Raw genomic sequence first — 19,570 nt, 5'->3', positions numbered from 1 at the left:
AAACAGAAAAAACAAGATAAAGTGTATGTGTTTGTAAACATTTTAAATGATCATATTAGGATATTATAGGAATGCTATAAAATAATCAAGACTTCTGGGTCGAGGGGAACTGGTGCCTATCTCTAGCAGTTACTGTGTACACCCTGGACAGATTGCAAGTCCACCACAGGGCTACATCAAGTCAAATGAGACAAACAACCATTCATGCTCTCACTCACACCTAGAGGCAATTTAGAGTAACCAGTTAACCTAACAGGCATGTTTTTGGTCTGTGGGAGAAAACTGTAGTACACAGAGTGAACCAATGCATGCATGGGGAGAACATGCAACTCCACTCAGAACGACCCCAGGCCGAGAGGTGAGTCTGTGACCTTCTTGCTAGGAAGTGACAGGTCTAACTACTGTGCCACCATGCCACTCCTTTCTTGCAACCTAATTTTGTAAAACAAACAACCTGTTGCCGGCAAGAGCAACGTCTCTTGATGTTAGACAAGTCTGCAAAACACATGATGTTTGATTTAGCCAGAAATGCTTCTGCTACAGATACTGTAACTAACTGTTAAAAGTGCAGTCAAAATGACACAAACCTACAAATGTTAAGTTGTATGATGTAATAGGGCAGTGCAAAATTTTCTTCGAAATGCAAAAAACTTTACAACGCCGGAGGAATTTGTCTCCCATGATTGATTAAGAGGCTAACCAGGCTACATGGATCAAAGACTTTCTTACAATCAAACACCCTCTTTCCACACATCAGCTCATAGTAGGGGAGCATGGGGAAGTGATTACTCTCAAATTAAGACTTGTCTCACTACAGATATATGTGTGGCATAATTAAATAATGGCTGCTTCACCCGAACAGTCCCAGTGCAGACTGGGCTCCCAGCCTCATCAGATTGGTGCAATATTAACCATGACACATGCGTAACCAGGCTGGTAATTAATGCACTGAATCAATTACAAATTAGTCAATTTGGAGAATTTCCCACAGGAGTCTTTTCATTACTACTGTTCTGATGGAGTTGCAAGTTCTCCTCAAGGGAAGGGGTGTCACTTAACTCTTCTCTTTTTTATTCAATCTTTATCAGTCTTCTCAAGGTAGAACTTTAAAGATGCATATGGAATAGATTTTGCTGTGGCTTTGGTATTACATTGCAAATTCAAATATCATTTAGATAACAACTGATTATAAGTGTTGTACAGCTAAAGAAATGTTTGAAGGTCATTAAAGCTAAATAAGGCACGTTATATGTAGCTAATCAGTGTCATTATTTGGCACATTTGCCACACTAAGCAGTTTAAATTTTGTACTTTCTTAAAAAGTAATGCAATAACAGGTCAGCCCTGTATCACTTATTTCACTCAGGCAATATGTGTCAAAAAATAGGTTGGGCAGAATCTTTCCTACCAGATCACTGCCAAAACATCATGCAGCCGGCCCCTACTGGTTTTACCTCTTCCCATTAGTGCATTGTGGAGCCATTTGTTCTGCCTGTGAGCAACACACACAGGCCTGGTCATCCACATAATGTAAAAGGAAAACATGAATCACAAGACCAGTCCACCTTGTTTCCATTTTTAGTGATTTTTAGTTCAAACCTGATGCTCACATCCTCATTGTAGGTGCTTTTACTGGTGGACATGTGACAGTATCCTAGCAAGTTTGCGGGTAACACAGCCAACTTTGAGGCACTATATATAATGACACCTTTCGATCAAAATCTATATTTTTTCAAGCAATTTAACCTAAAGTAGATTTTTTTTTGTTAGCCTGGGTAACAGCGGGACAGCAGCAGGACCAATCTTGCATCTCTCTCTCTTGCATCAGTGAGCTTTTGGCCATCCATAACCATTCTCCCTTGAACTCACTTGTTATTTTTGTTCTAACTATTTTACATCTTCTCACTTGTCAGTGATCATAATGTTTTGGCAGACCAATACAAATTGTACATTTCACAAGGACAGCAGCCTGCAAATTCAACGGAAGCATTAGATTAACAATAAAGAATCTGCCAGGACTTATGTATTAGTTCACCAACCACTGATTGAGGCCTGGACAAAATAATCACAACTATGATTTTGCCTATAATGTGTAATCCTTAGCCATTTTTACAAGTTGTATTTTAAGCTATGAAAGTCAACAAGTGTTTTGCAGTGTGGTTAAAGTTCAGTCTAACCTTCCTGAATAAAATTAGTTAAATTAGTCAGTTAAAAAAAAAATACAAAATTTGATTTTGTTCTGAGTTAGAACATAACTAAACACCACATCATACAGTACATTCTTAATCTTTTTTTTTTTTTTTTTTTTTCATTTCATTCAAAGGAAATGTATTTTTATTTATTTTACAATTTGGGTCACATGGGATGCACTTTGGAAAACTGACTACTAACAGGCGTAGTAGTCATATGGCACTCAGATTTAGTGCAACTTCAGTTAGCATTTTATGTTACTTGAAGTCTTGGATGCATTTCTATCAGCATTATATATAGTTATTTTGTCAAGAGCTTTTGAATTTGATGTTAGAAAAAGCTCTGTGACACAAATTATTTCTCAACTAACAATACTTCTAGAGTTTTACATGTTTGAAATGTGATGTTATTTTGATGATACCAAGTTGAAAATGTGGATTTGATATGTTGTTAGTCAACCTGGCACACACAAGAATGGTGACTGTCCCTGAAGGCTCTAATACATATCATTCTTATAATTAAAGAGCTATGTTTAATGGTAACAAGCTAAAGAAAGAATGAACTTTTAAACTCTGTAAATAGGGAATGTGGTGGCTTTAAAATGCTATAGGCAGTATTTTTCTGGCAAGGTTTGAGCCCACTTGTACCCTTAGAGAGAAGGCCATTTTGTACCAACACAAAGTTGTTCTGAGTGATGACCTTTATCTTTCAAGATGACAATTCCATCATCTAAAGGGCACGGCGGTTCACTGAAAGTTTTATGATTATGGAAATGAAGTGAATCATATGCCATAGGTTTCACAGTAAAATCTCAATATACTTGAATATTCATGATAGTTAAAAATTAACAGAGGTCCCTATTACAAACATGTAAACATGAAAAATTAAAATATCAATGACATATTTCAAGAGTCTGCTTTAGTTTTGCTTCAGTATGACTACTAATCTGCAGTATGACTATTTCTGCAAGGAAAAAAAAACTAACTATGCCTTAAAACATAAAGGACAGGAAATATTAAATACATACTGCTTGCATTCATGATGAAGTATAAGTTTAATCACTCACAACCCCTCACATTTCTTTGGACAGACACACATTTGTTAGTAATAGAGAATCATAACACTCTTTTCTTTACTAGGTCTCTTCTCAGACGTATTATTGTCTTTCTTTTATTTCAGGTATGTCTCATCTTATTAGCAAATCTGCAACATGAAATCTTTCGGATTTGTTGCCAAGTTATAAAGGAATTTTCACCTGAAAGTATGTCTTGTGTTGGCATCAAACTGTAGGAAGTTAAGTTCTTTCTGCACTCTTGTTTGAGTAACCACCAAATATATAAACAAGGCCTCAGATGAGACTGGATTTTCTAGGCAGCTCACACCATCTAGTTGGCCGCTGAAGAGAATCATTTGGCTCTGGGTAATATTGCTCATGTGAATGAAGTCATACATTTTACAAAATATTCTCAGCCATCATGGCATTGTTTAAGAGATTCAGCCAAAAGGGAGTTCTTGATCTATTGGCTGAGATGGGCTTCCTGGCTTTATGTTGTTACTCTGTGGACACTTTTGACTGAGCATTCAAACAATGGCAGCAAACAGTAATGGGAACTTTTGATGAAGCTGTGAAGAGCTAGTTTTCAAATTCAGTTCATTCATAAGACCTGTTCTCCATGGTGCTGTGTAAGTGAAAGGAAGTGATCATAAAAAAATCGCTATAACAGTACTAATAAATACGTTTTTTAAAAGGGTAGCCATGGAGGGTTTAGCACTTCAGCAAAAATATATGAATCCTAAAATTGATGTCTTTATTTGGCACAAAATTATGTAGTATCTTAAATTATGTAGTATTGCAGTTGTGATTGTTTTCTAACAAATGTATCTAAGATAAATCATATAATTCATGTGTTAATTATTTTCAAATGATCTTTTTATATGATTCTCTCCCTATTTAAACTACTGTATTCTTTCTTTTTACTATAACTGTGGTGAATTCTGTCAGTGATGCTTGTGCCTTGCAGGGGTTTTTTGTCATGATATTTGACAAGCAGACTGTCATTCTGTCACAGCCAATGATGCTCAAACATCAACTGAGCTCCACGCATCGCCTCTGTGTAAATGTCTTGTGCACCCTAAAGAGGGATTTCTCAAAGTCAACTATTGTCGCCAATCTCACTGGCAAACAGCAACCTTTTCAGTTCTCAGAGACATGTTCAAAGACTTAAATTCATCAAAGTTGACGACAGATGTCAAAAGAAAGAGCAGTTGTTTATCTTTTTTAAATACAATATAAGTATTTGCAGTGAATGTAGCACTGACCATCTGAAAAGACAAGTATTTAATTCTTCATGATAATTATTTAATATTGTTACACCTGCTCTTTAATTTCTTCATTCTCAAGACTAAGAAAAGTAGAGTAAGAAGCAGAAGTTCTGCTTTCTCTTCATCTTCAAGCATGAGTCATCATAATCATAATCTTAAGCAAGCAATATGAAGTACTTCAGCGACTTACACACCTAAACTATGTCATATACACTCTCACCTACACACTCCAGTATATGCACATACATCAAAGGCAGCATCACCTAAAGCTGTTAGAAGTGGATCATATTGGGTTTGAGCCATTCCAGAGGAACTGAGGTGTTATCTTGGAGCTGTGGGGTTAAACTTGGGCACCTTGACTTCTTCAACTTAAGCTGCTCAGTTTGAGTATAGGATGGACAGTAAATAAGTAACTAAATAAATTCAACATTTTAATATTGCTTTAGTGTTACATTCATTTATGCACATGCTGTACCATCAGTGAAGAGTTACCAGCTATTATAAATATATTTATAAATAAATGTTATTACTCTTTTTTAATAATGTCAAAATCATACAAGTGCCTCAGTTGTTCAAATTGCCAGTTCCCAGAAGCCTAATATTTCCATCAGGTTAACAGTTACATTGAAAAGAATCTCTGAGAAGACTCGAGAGGATTTTTTCAGCTGCACTAGTAGATGCTCTATCCGGCTTCTGTGTCTGCTTACAGATGTGGATGGAAGCTTGGCCACAAGATTTATTGAAGCAATACGGAAATAGAGGATGAGAGCTTAGGGAAGGAAACCTTAAGCCCTCCCAGTACCCGGGCACCATGTCTCTGGCTTCAACAAATTCAGTCCTGCAGAGAACATTCCCCTGATTTAATATGTATGAAAATGTGAGAGAATCATAATATTGTCTTTTCACTGTATCTTCAAACATGCTAATGATATCCATTTTCTCAACTACTTATCATTTCATTTTTATCTTAGTTTATTTTTGTCTTCTGTCCTGGAATAGGTATGTTTTAGTCATGTTTTGCAATAAGGTAAACCCATCATGTACACTTGACCGAGTTTCTCTTTCCATCCCTCATTCTTCAAGGTTCCTTTCTTCCTCTACTTCTTTCTCCTTCCTTCACCGAGTCTACCCCTAAACCTTCCTCTCTTCTTCCTTTAGAACTCAGGAACTGAAGGACTCAATTTCAAAACCGTGCACGTCTCAGTGACTCAACTGAGGGGTTTGTTCCGCTGCCACACTTCCGTTCACAAATGCTCCGGCTTGGGAAGGAGGGAAAAATCCCTGTTAATCTACTGAGTCTGGTTCACTCTGTCTGTTTTTGTTCACTGTTGCCGAGATCTCTTTACATTGAGCTTTTGGAATTCCTATGTATAAATAATTAAATAAGTAAATAAACTTGATGTAAGCTAATTTTAGGTAGAAAACACAACTGCAAATTTTGTTTTGATAGTATAAGTTTCATTTATTTATTTCCAAATTTATTTTAGTTACACTCCACACCTGTATCAGAAATAGATCGAGACTATTCTTATTGAGAGAAATCTAGCTGCTAATATTATATTTCACAAGTAATTTACAACTCGTATTGCACTGACTAATATTTGTAAGATAATGCTTTTTTTCCCCAAAATTCCATACCATAAAATGTTGTGTTTCCACCTATTTAAAGATTACACTTCTATTCCTCTCGAGCCATATATTGCTAAGCTTGCTATAATCCAGGTGTCTCCTTTTCTGAAGTGGGCATACTTTGCACTCTATCTGCCCCAGGGGTGTTACTGGGGGGCTGTTTGTTCTGTTGATCTGTGTTTAATGAAAGTGGCCATGCACAGAGCAGATTTGGCTATTAGCTCAGCAAGAGCCTGTAATCACTACAAGTTGTTTCCCTTCTTCCATGCACCTTATTATTGAACAAATAATGTGTGAGAGGAAAAACGTGTGTGTATTTGCCATTTTCTCTTTCCCTTGTTTTATTTTCCTCTGCTAGACTGCATGTTGGAAAGTATTGATTTGCTAGCTTGAAAATAACAAACTGACAACTGTGCAAGTGGGGTAATAAACAGCCTCAGAAAAAAAGTGTGTAAAAAGCACCCATGAGATGTAGGCCCTGAAGTAATTATTAGTTTCTGTATATGCTAAGTCAGTAAAATCTGGTTGCTCTTATTGTTGTGCACAACTCTGAACTTTGCTACAAGAATAAAGACTACTCGAATTGCAAAAGAGAAGGAAAAAGCATGGTGTTTGACCATTGTACTATACAGACATTAGTTTATTTGGCTGAACATCAGAGTTGAAAAGACCACCAAACCCCCATCCTGAATGTAAGTTATTCGCGTCTATGTTTACACAGAAGTAATACACATGTGCATATTTAAAAAGCCAATCATTTAACATGCTTACAAACATTTGTATGATTTGTACACACAAAAGCAAGAATTTAGTAGCTTTCGAAAGTTAGACAAAGGGACGACAGTAAAAGTATTTTATTTACCAAGAAAGAAGCTCACTGTGTCCTTCTTGTCAGCAAGTTTGTAAACCAATAAATACATATAGAAAGATAAATTGAAGATTAGGTTTACATCAAACATTAATTTAAACACATATACACCAAACTGACTGAGTCAACTGATTTTAAAAGAAATAATCATCTGGAAAGTAAAAACAAAGCTTTATGGCATACTCACTGGTGGCTGATGACCACACTCTCTGACAGCTGTCAGCAGCCATGACTAAGCTACTAGGGCCTTCCTTAGGACTTAGTTTTGCTCATTACATATTTTGCAACAGCACTTCACACACAGATTTGTTGATCATCAAAATAAGTAGGGCCAGCATGGAAAGATTTTACTGACCACTCATCTGCTAATGACAGCCACCATGATGGTGGATGGGAGAAAAAGGACACAGCCTGTCACTTTGATTCACGCACCAGCAGCTCCGGCCGGGTGGCTTCTTGCCAATGTCTCAACAGTCGTTATATCCCCCCTAAATGACATTTAAAGTGTGAAGCAATGGTTGTCCTTGTGGCTCAGTCACCCCAGGCTGAGCCCAGCTTTGAGCGCTGAACCCTGAGCCAAGTTTTGCAGCGAGGTCACAAACTCTGAAGCAAAATCTCCTCCCTAGGATGCTGTAACACAACTCACTGCCCTGGTTGAATATGCATAAAGTGACCTTGAAGACTTTTTTTTTAAATAATTTGATGTAGGCCTTTCCCATTTTATTAGCTTTTTGTATTTTGCTTGTTTCTTCTTTTAGTTATTTATTTATTTATTTTTTATTGATTTATACTTATCTAATTATATACTCCCCACAGATGCTATTATTTCTCATTTGGTTTTGCCTTTCCCTCTAGCAAGTTGTTTTTTTTTCTCTGCTACTACCCTGTTTCTGCTACTACATTGCCGTAAAATAAAATATAGATACACTCTTGTTTTAAACAAAAGCCCTGTACACTTAAGAAACTACCATCACCTGATTTTACTCTTTTTTTTTTTCCTTTTCTATGCAAGAATTCTTCTAACCCCAATGCCAAGTCAAGAGCTGAAAAGGTCAAATAATAAACCAAAATGGAAAACAACTTAAAATAAAACAAGTTATGACAAGTAGCTATGCAAGTGAACAATAGTTGCCATTTACACTTTAACCATGCTTTTGCCTTTTATTCAAACAGACATTTTGGAAATGAAAGCTGAACATAGTATAGTAAATGATATATCCATCCATCCATCCATCCATCCATCCATCCATCCATCCATCCATCCATCCATCCATCCATCCATCCATCCATCCATCCATCCATCCATCCATCCATCCATCCATCCATCCATCCATCCATCCATCCATCCATCCATCCATCCATCTTCTCTTGTCTGGGTGAAAGGGGAGCTGGTGATTATCTCCAGCAGTCACTGTGCAAGAAGCAGGGTATAAATGATGTCTTGGTACTAAATAATTTTCTCTACAAAAAAATAATAATTAAAAATAAGAAAATTAAAAATGTATGGACATGACTTTTTTAGTCATATGCAGAAAAAAAACTATCAAGAAATTTTAAAAAACAGACATTTATTTAAAAATATCTGAAGATGGAGAGTAAGGCATCTCCCATCAGTAAATTGTGGAAACTCAAGACTGACAGTTTACTGTCTGTATAACAAACTGTTCTTCTTTTTATTTAATTGTTTTGTAAATAGTCTTTAAATTTGTGCTTATTTTTGAATGTAAACAATATATTTCTGAAAGGTTTCCAAAAATATTGTTTTTTGTTTTTTCTTATTGCTTTTGCTTATGAAATTATCATAAACAGAAAAAAAAAGTCTCTGACATCTCTCCTTCCGTAATTCTGTCCACAGTCTATCCGAGAAGTGACAGGCTATGTACTGGTGGCTTTAAACCAATTTGACTTCCTGCCATTGGAGAACTTGAGGATCATTCGAGGAACCAAACTGTATGAGGACCGCTACTCCCTTGCAATCTTTCTCAATTACAGACGAGATGGAAACTTTGGTTTGCGGCAGTTGGGTCTTAAAAACCTTACGGGTAAGTAATTAAGGTATTTAGAAGTTAAATACATTATGTTTGTTTGTTTCTATATGTCAAAAAAATATATAAAAGCAGTTAATGTTTGTAATTCTCTATGTGAGGCATATTGAAGCAATCTGAGAAACATATTTTGGACTATTTTTTTTTGCCTTCTAGTCCAAATTATGTGGATTAAAAAATGCCCAAAGTCTCACACTTAAATGTTAAATACTAATTTGCAGTGTGCATTATCTAGTCAACTATTTTTTTATAAATAGAGTTCTGCCTCTGAAAATATAACCGATTGGAATTGTTTATCTTTTGAATCACTATGACTGAGTAACAGGTTGCATTTTATTAGATATAATTAAACTATCATTCTGCTGGAAAACATTTTCCCAGTAAAATTAGAAAAGGTACTAAAACATATCAGGCACAGCACAAATGCATACACGTGGCTTTTTAGACAGTAAATAGATAAACCAGCTGTGTGTTGGCACTGGCTTGTTACATTAGTACAGAATTAGTATGTCTGCCTTTTCTTCTTCTTTAATGAAACAAATTAGAGCTGTCATTTCAATTAACCCTTTTACACTAAAGGAAATGACACCGAGACACAATATTGTGGAAAGGCTTGGTCTTGTCTGTCACCTATTGCTCAAACCAAAAATATTACCCCAGGATTGACAATCTACTCATCATTTGGCCCAAGCCTGTTTCCTCGAAAGTTGAGGAGATAGAAAATGTGATTCCTGATGAAATGGTGCACTAAGTAGGAAAGCATTGTGTGGGTGGCTCTGCTGCTTTATGAACAATAGATTGTGCTGCTAGGTTTTTTTTCAGAAGCCATGATCTTGAGGTCAGTATAAAATGAAGTTCTTGACTTGTAAAGAAGATAAAGTGCTCTTCCACTTCAGGGCTAAGTGCAGTGGGCCCTAGACAGCCTACGTTATGTGCAACACAAGATCAAAGGTCCTATATACTTTTTTTTAAAGCTAAATTCATCCTTGTAACTTTTTTTTATACGTTTAGATGTACAATCTAGGAAAAATGTTGAATGACAACAGGTTGTCATGAGTCCTGGCCAGTACTTTACAACATACTGTACAAAAATATACTGATAATAATAAGAATAAAGACTTAGTTTTGATCATCTTTAGGATTAAAGATGACCTTCAGTCAGACTTGTGGCATACTACACATTGAATCTTATCACACGCTTTTGTTTAAAACTGTTCGACAAATAAAGTAATACAATTACGAAAAAATAAAACAGTTTGCTAAGATATCAGCAGTATCTTTTAAATAACAATAAAGAAAAACATAAATAAGTCTTACAGCAATGGAAAATTACAATTAGTTTGAGCTGAAACTTTATTTAGCTTTGTTAGAAGCATTGTACTGAACCTCTTTCAACTCCCCTTCCTAAATTATTTAGTTGTCACTCATTGTTCTCTTCAACTCTTTATTCCTGGTGGGTTGAAGGAATCAGCCCAGTCCCATTAGTCTTTATGTGTAGCTTCAATATGTGCTTTTGTGGTACGTCCAATCTTTTCTTACATTTTTTCACTACACTTGGAATTGCATTTGTATAGCACCAACAACAGCTTTTTGCCAAGCCAGCCTTTTTCATTTTGGTGCCAAGTTGAAGCCAGTGCTGGGGGAGCTGGGGTTGGACTCTGTGAGTCTGTGAGATGCAACTGTTTGATGTGCCATCCATGGCCTTAAGCCATTAACGGGGAGGGGGGGATGACACACGCACCAAAGCACTGGTCTGAATCTGCTCCACTTCATAACTCTGTGTCTTATTCAATAAGTAGAATATTGAAAACTTTTCTTTGTTTCAAGTGATACAAAGAAACAATCAAAGAAAAATAACTTGATAGCCTATAATATTGATGTTATTTGTCTGGAAAGAAAATCTTACTGCTGTCACATCACACAAAACAATCACCTGTGGTAGTGTTGTTTCTACAGTTGTACAACCAATTTATTTGAAAATTGGTTGTATTCTGTGCAATATGAGTGTAGGGGAGGCTAAGTTTGGGCTTTTTATATGAGGGGTTTTTAGGGGGTTTTATAGTTATTATAAAGAAGAAGTGCTGTACAAGACATCAGCAAAAGTAGTATTAAACAAATACAGTCATAAAAACAAGATGGCAAAAATGTACAGATCAATTAGATTCATATATATATATATATATATATATAAGCGAAATGTGAAAAAACAAAAAAGTTTTTTGCAGCAACTCTGTAGCTACATTTGCTGTAATCTGTCTGACAGATGAAGCTGAACATAAAAACCAGTGCAAAAGACAGGACCAAAGTAAAGCGAAAGATGATGTTTGTCTTGCCTTGACAATAACTGTCCTTTCTGCTATAAAGTTCACCTAAGCCCCAACATATCATACAATGTATCCTTTAGTATTATATTTCTAACAACAATAGTACATGTTCAGTTTAACAATCTGTGTGTGTGGATAACATTTTTATTTTTTCCTCTCTCTTTCTACAGCAATATGTTTTCATAGGAAGTCATTTGTCTTGAAGGGTCTACATCACTGCTTTTTGTGTAGATGAAGTTGACAGTATATTCAACTTTTACTGGAGGCATGAGAGAAGTCACTGGTTTGTTTGGTTACAGTTGTCATACGTCTGTAGTGTGCTGCTAAAGAAAGAAATGATCCTAAATCATCAGGATAGATCCACTGCAGTGCATCAAGTAACGCAGATCAAACTCTCCAAGGCTAGGTGTCTCACTTATTACAAAGCCTTTGATGTTGCTGTCATTTAGTCTATTGTTCCTCTACCAATAGCTTCAAAACTCCAAAAAGAAGTATAAAATGATCAATATAATGCAACACATATAATGGGATGAAACGTATTAAGAACATAAAAGGCTAATCAAGAGAAGGCACAGTAAATGACCCCTTCGGTGTTGAAACCACATGCGTTTCCACTTAAGTCAAAATTGCCTTGGGATGAAATCAATTTGTCGCTAGTATATTGTAGCATTGCACTTATTGATTTTTCTCGTACACTTTTTGCATGCTGTGAATGGACTCTCTAGATTTAAGGAGACTGGAGGATTGGATGAAGGGAGGTCTTTGGTTGAGCAGGGATAGGACTCCCTCTGATGCACCTTTCAATCAAGCTTAGCTAAGTTATCCTCATGAATATGAAATATAGGGACAGCAAAGCATGGGGAAAGTTAAGGGATTGTGTTTGTGTGCACAGGGGTGTATAGAATAATAAATATGAAAGACACTCCCCAAGTGTGGCAAGCTAAGTTGTTTGAAATTGCTTTCAGGGGCCAAAAAGTTAAAGAAAAAATAAAACTTCATCACGTGGACTGTTTTCTCAAAAGCAATCTATTTAATCTTATTTAAATTTAATTGGTTTGGATAGAACTTGAAGTAGTTTTTACTCATTTTCTCCCATCTCATATCCAAGCAAGGTAAAGTCTAAACAGAGCTAACTTCTGGCATTTTTTCTTCTCAAGTTCCTCATTTTTATTTGATACAATTATTTCATAATATTTTTTTATGTTTATGTAAACATTTGTAACACTTCTGTTTGGATTTACATGAAGCCTGTGCAGCCTCTGTCCTTTCAGATGATAATTACAGTCTCCTTTTCTGGCAAAATAATAAAAGCTTCAATAAGGAACTAAACACAGATGAGCTTTCTGATTTAACACATTTTACTGCCAATACCCCGCCCCCATTTCCCCATTTCACCCAGTGTCTATTTTTTTCCACATTTGTTTAGTGTTGTTGATTCATTTTTTTTTCTAACCACCCTACGCCTGCACTGCGTCTGTCTAAAATGAAGCATCCAATCTGAGGCCCCATCTGCTGAATGATCTTCTCTCATTGCATGCATGTACACAAGCCTGCGTTTTACGCCAAGGCGTTATCCACTTCTTCATGGCCCATCTGCTGTCTTTTTTTTTCCCATCCCATTTTCTGTCTGTATTCCATCTCTTTATCCCTCTTTCTTTCACTGCCATATTTCAGTTAGCTGTCTTGGTTTGTCGTATTGGTGCCTTTCTCGAAAACACATACAATATCATGTTGGCAGAATTTTTCAATGTATCCAAAACTCTTTTTGAGGACTTGAGTCTGTCTGTGCTCTCCAAAGGCCACTGCAGTTGCAGTATCATCTGCTGAACATGTCCTGCTTAGTGTTGTGTGACAGCAATACATAAGGGAGGCATTGAAAAGATTGGATGGGGCAAGGTGAAAGTGATGATTTGAGTCAGTGTGTTTCCCCCAGACAAAGGGCTGCTTAATGAGGGGACATAAAATTACTGTCTTTTTCTGATCCCTAAGACTTTTTTTTCATCATAGAACTACTAGGTAATGAAAGAGCAATTTTAGCAGAATAGTCAGGCTGGATTTGTTCAGTCCATGTCACCAGAATTCAGTTGAGCTTCTTGCCTGGCAGCTCACAGACCTCAGGTCTCCCTCAATTGTGTGTCTAATTGATTACTTCCCATGCAATTACTCCCGTGTCACACTCAATATTTCACTGCTCCAGGAAGGGGGCATAAGGGACTTCTTTTTGAAGGACGACATTCACACTGTCACATTTGTGAGCCCTTAATGTGGATTGTGAGGGGAACATGTTAAACTGAAGTCTGGAACAGGCTTTTGTGGTTGTTGGTGTTAATTGATTGCTGTGTAATACCACTGGTTGACAAAGATAGTGAAACTACTGAAGTCAGTTTTCTTTTTTTCTTCCTTTTTGACTTTAGTGAAGAGATGATGGGCTGAATGTGGGGAATATGACAGTAACAACAATCATAATAAAAAGTGAATTAAAATATATTTGGATGGATGGTTTGTCATCAGTGTCTTTAAATAGACTTGTGATGAATTGGTGGCCTGTCAAAATGTAACTCTCTGTAACAAAATAATAATAAATAATAAATGAATGTAGAAAACAAACCAAAACAAAAAAAAAATAGATGAATAAATGGATGAGTGGATGTGGATGGAAACTTTTTTTTTCTTCGTTTTTTGCTGCTAGGTGTTCTACAAATCGATGCTTGGTCATCAGAATTGTTTGTATTCATTTGTACTTCACACCTACGCTGTAACAATTTACTCCCACACCCATGTGACAATCTTGCTTTAACTCTATGTGATATCAGAATCTAAATTGCAGTTTTCCAACTTATCCTATTATTGGATGTATTCAAATCTGTATTGGGGTCCTAATCTTAATGCTTCATCATTACATACAGCTTTCCATCATTTTATTGTAAGATTATTATATGTTGTCAGACCTTTTAAACAAAATGGTGACACAAATTTTGATATAAAAAAAATCAAGCGGAAAAGACATTTACATGGCCATACAAGTTCTTTGATAGTGTTGTCTATCTAAAATAATAAAATAAATAAAAAATGACATTCCCTCTTAGCAAATGAACTAGAGAATCCCCCTACATATTTGATATGTTTCAACATATTTTACAAGTGCTCATGGGATTATTTATTTGACACAGGAGAAACTTAAGATCATACCTGTCTACCATGTTGACAGCGTTACTGTCACGTTGGACATTTGTTCATGGCTTCAAATATAAATCTTGTGTGTCCTGCAAAACACAGCTTTGAAAAGCAGAAAAAGATATAGCACATACTAAACAAACAAATAACGTAAAACTTTTTTTTCCACCTTAAATTTAAATTGTGCATTTTTGTTAGAGGAAACATCATTTTCAACTGCTGTTCAATTTTTTTTTTCTTTTTAGTAGGCTACAAATGCAAGTTTGATTTTATAAAAATACACAACTAAGTTAGCCTTTAAAAGAAAAAAAAAATAACCAAAAATAATTGTTGTTTATTCTAAAAGCAAAATTTTGGGGAACAGACATGCACATAAAGACACAATGGTACACACACCCCACACACAAAGACTCGGGTATAAACAATATTGCTCTGCCTTTTGGTGGCAGGTGAAAAAAAATATTTAGCCCATTCTCCAACATTTTATTCTCATCTTATCAGGTGAAAAAATATATATTCAGACTTACCTAAACATCACTACATGCCCTTTATATCCTCCCTAATTGAAACTCAGTGGTCTGCTGGAAGTAAAAATGGACTTTAACCTCATTAAAAGTTAAAGTATTCATGGAAGGAATTTTAATACCGATTGGAAATCAAAAACACAGTTCTCTTCTTACGCTCTCTAACATTTCCCTCCCCTGAGGCAATAACTTAGATCGGAATGATCTGTTATGATGTAGATGTAAAACTCCTGAAGACTTTTAAGATGCTGTTCAGTTAACTGAAGTCTTGTGTAAATGTTTTTTCTTTTTTCTTTTTTTCTTTGTGCAAAATATGAAAATATATTGTCACTTTCCACACATAATAATAAATGTATTTATTCATGTAGTGATTTATTTGCCATTTAGCTGCAAGAAAAGACACTGAGAATATAAGTGTTTATTGCAGACATTTGTTAGGAACAATTTGAATTTAAAACTGTGAGATATGTCCCTATTGTTATATCTCAAAACTATTATTCCTTTGATTGAACAATTTTAAATTTGTGACTGAGTTATCACCATATATTATTCATGTGATAAACAAGAAAACAAAATGTTTATTGTTTAGGTAAAAGAGTTTTAAAAGTTTGCCTAATTCATCATATATTTCAGTTTTATTCTTTTGAAAAGTGTGTCATAGATGATGACATTCAAACATTCATGCTTTGGTTGTCATGTTCGGTTTCTGTCAATGACTGGCTGTCATTGTGTCTTTACCAAGTCACTGTAAAGATTTGCAGCCTTGGACATTTTTTTCTTTACTTTGATTCTGAGGGCCAGACTGTGTTTGAGATGACTCTTTGATGTCAAATGCATCTAGTGCTCATCTTTGAGGAGAAACAAAATAAGAAAGAAAGCAAATAAAATGGTAGTTCACTGGCAGCTCAGTGGGTATCAAAAGCTTCTGCAAAAACTGTCACTTTTAATCAACTTATTTGTAAAGCCTATATGAACATAAGTCGATTTTTAGACTTAATGTTTAACATTAATAAAAACAACTTTTTTGGCTATCACAGCAGTTAGCAGTGTCGCCTCACATCGAGATGGTCTCTGGTTTAAATTTGAGCTGTTCAGACTTTTTCTGTGGCGTTTACTTGGGTTTTCTCAGCATATCCAGGCTTCCTTTAGTACAGAAACTATGCCTTCAAGTTAAATGGCGATTTTAAATTGACCTGAATGAACTGATCGACAGTACAATACAGGCCTTTCAAAATTTCTGAAGTTATTCATATTAAGGTTTAAAATCCATGTCTAAAAAGAAGCTACGCACCAAACAGCTCAAAACCAGTGCTGATGCTGAAACACAGAAAAACCTCATTAACATAGGGAGGCTTTGCACAACTGCACTTCCTAGTTTCTTACTTTTATCTTATCACAACTGAATGTCTAACACTTTATTCTTATCCCAAAACTAACAATTACATAATTATCCCTCTATAATCAGGTTTTAACCTCGCAAATCTCGCTTTGAATACCTGGGCACAGCATTTTGATCCCCAGAAATAAAAGAAAAAAAATCTAAGATGATGCCCAGTCAAGTTTTAGGGTATTCATGCTACACATACACCCACACAGAGACACAAAACTATCTATGCCTTCAACACTACGACTCCCCCCGTTTCTCCCTTGGCAGCTTAATATTTAATATGCTTATTTTTGCTTCTTAGGCTGAAGACTTCAGTAAGTGGAACAGCATTTGAGGGGGGCAGGGGTAGGTAATGAGACATACATACAAAGGGTTTTTTTATTTATTTATTTATTTATTTTTTGTATCTTTGCTATTGTTATCATATGTGGAACACCAGGTGTGGCTTCACTACATAATTATACATTTCCAGTCAAAGGTTAGAAAAACTTCCATCCATTCATTAATTTTCTTTTCCCACTTTTTCTTTACTCATACAAAATCAATAAGTTGGGTGATTCCAATGTTTATGCTGTATATATCATCTCTGTGATTCTTTACTATCAATATCATCACACTTGCCACCAAATTCTCAACAGCCCTAAGGCATGTGCTCCATTGTCAGGTCATACTAATACAATATTCGCTAAGTAAAAGCCAAAATACAGTTATGCCTATTATGCTTGTTATGTTTAATGCTGAATAAACTGTTCAATTTAAGAAAGAGAAGGAAGACAAGATAATCAATGAAAAAGAGATTGACGGTACTGATTTTTAGCAATCGTTCATCAAATGCATTGTTAGTGTTGCATTTAGTTTCACAAACACAAAGTACCAGAGATGGGAAGAGACATTTTGAAGGCAATGTCTTTTTTTCTCACAACATGTTTGGTTATTTACTGTAAGACGTGGGGGTGAATGCTGGATTGCCATTTTTTTTTAATTACTCAAAATTATGAAAATCAAAATAAACTCGCTGCTGAAGATTTACCTAACAATCCTGAGTTCTACCTTGGTGATTTAAGCTGCGGTGACCAGTACCAACAAATCATGTCACTTTTCTGAAGTTTATTATTTTATTATTAAAAATAAATAAATAAATAAATTTAGAGATGCGTGTTTAAGATTTAAATGCTTAATAGTCTTACTTTAAATCATTACAATCTCTGTGACAGACACTATGTCTGTGATGATTTTATGTTCAAGAAATGCTTTTCTGAGCAAACAAAGTGAGAACATCAGTCTGTATAGTGTCACTTGTCTTTCAGTCATAACAAACAAAACCTTTATTATGTGCTGTTGCTCTAACAAACTAAATAAATACACTAAAACCAGCATCCGTTTTTTTTGTAAAACCAATCAGTTTGCTTGTGACAAATTGTGCATTTTATCTTCGTAGTCGTTCTTTCTTTCTTTCTTCCTTTTTCTTTCTTTGCCTCCTTCAGAACTTTGGTTGCTTGTCCATTCCAGACACTGTGGCTCATTTTAATTCAGCTGGCAGGCTGATCACACTTCAGCCTTGATAAGCTAAGTGGCCCTCAGCTTCAGCAACTGAAGGTCTTTTTTTTTTTTTTTTTTAATCACACACATTTATATCATGTTAATAATCTTTTATAGTTTTACATCTTTGTCCATTTTTTTCCTGCTGTTTGTTTTTGTTTTTCTTTCTTGGTTTCAGATTTGTCTTATCTGAAGGTATTATAATATGATTTCCTCCTCCTCCTCCTCCTCCTCCATAAAGCTCAGATTACCAGGATTTTATCACAGCTCAAGTTGAAAATAAGCAAGAATGCAACACCACATCCCCATAACCATTCTGACATGATTTTAGTTTTGCCTCTTCTCATGTTTAAGCAGATGCTCTGCCTTGCTCGGGTATAATTCTATAATCCTCAAATCTTTGCCATTTTTCATAAAGACTCTTGGAAACAATTGCACAAGGGTTGGGCCAAATTTAATCAGCAGTCTGTGAATGCAATTATCTCAGCAAAGTAGAGGCGTATGTTTGGGGGGTGGGGTGCGTGGCCAACACCCCATGACATCGACTATACCTTTGGAGCAAAAACCAACAGCTTTGCTCCTCTAGACTGATGAGAAAAATGAAAATAACGCAGATCATTGTCATTCTTAGTATTAAGAGAAGATGGCAATTCAGTAAACTACAGTAAATGTTAAAGTGGTGTCTTACTACCGCTTCCTTTCTGTCAATATTAATAAATCCAAGTCATCAATTGCACTGGGATTTGACATATTTATGAATAAAACAAACCATTGCAAACCATTGATAAAAAAAACAAAAAAAAAACAAATGAATGCTGTTTTACAGTTCAATATTGAGACAGATTTCTTACATAATACATACCGGTGTAGTCCTGAATGTCTGTTTTTCATATTAGGTTACCTAGCCTACTTCATCAAGAACAGCAGAGTTGGATATTATCACAAATATCCCTGAAATAATTTGATTTTGATTCATAAGGTTTCATTTCCAAGAACAATAAAACCAACTGAATGTCTTTGATACTCACATTTACATTCAAATCTACCTGCTGCCATGTTTTTTATTGTCTTTATCCCTGACTGAGGAGTCTACAGTAGAGTCATTTTTTTTTAGTCAATACAGATGCCACAAAAAGGAAAAGTGTGCATGTATTCTGATATTGTTTGTAAGATTTAGGAACGATCTTCCTTTACTAGCTGCTTTTTCAATCAAAATATCAGAGCACGTCTGAACAGTTGCTAAGATTGTATCAGTGAGCATTAATGAAGGCGCCTGCTTAATGATGCAGGTGGAGCAGCTGCTCCACCATTTTCTAAAGTGGATATATAAACCTTTAATATTGTTTCCCCATTTGTAGACTGAAAATAACATATTATAACCTCCAATCACAAAGACAAACAAATGTAATGGCTTTTGTGTGTGTTTGTTTTTTAATTTTTACTTTCTGAAGTTATATAACATATATCACACACACACACACACACACACACACACATATATATATATATATATAGCAAACATAAAAATGGCTGTACTTCACTAAATTTTACAAGTACTGAGTTAATTT

General features: G+C 35.4%; 1 protein-coding gene across 1 annotated transcript in view; it reads left to right on the top strand.

The window, feature by feature from the left end:
* The window catches only part of LOC108240414 (receptor tyrosine-protein kinase erbB-4), a 240,332-nt gene that overhangs the window by 125,210 nt on the left and 95,552 nt on the right, over positions 1 to 19,570 (top strand). The window contains exon 3 of the mRNA XM_017423864.3: positions 8,865 to 9,051. Coding sequence (XP_017279353.1) covers positions 8,865 to 9,051 — 187 coding nt within the window. The remainder of the gene's footprint in view (positions 1 to 8,864; positions 9,052 to 19,570) is intronic.

The sequence above is a fragment of the Kryptolebias marmoratus genome, linkage group LG6 (assembly GCF_001649575.2).
Source record: "Kryptolebias marmoratus isolate JLee-2015 linkage group LG6, ASM164957v2, whole genome shotgun sequence".
NCBI classification, from domain to species: Eukaryota; Metazoa; Chordata; class Actinopteri; order Cyprinodontiformes; family Rivulidae; genus Kryptolebias; species Kryptolebias marmoratus.
The sequence above is the reverse complement of the archived record's forward strand: the minus strand, read 5'-3'. Positions and strand labels throughout refer to the sequence as shown.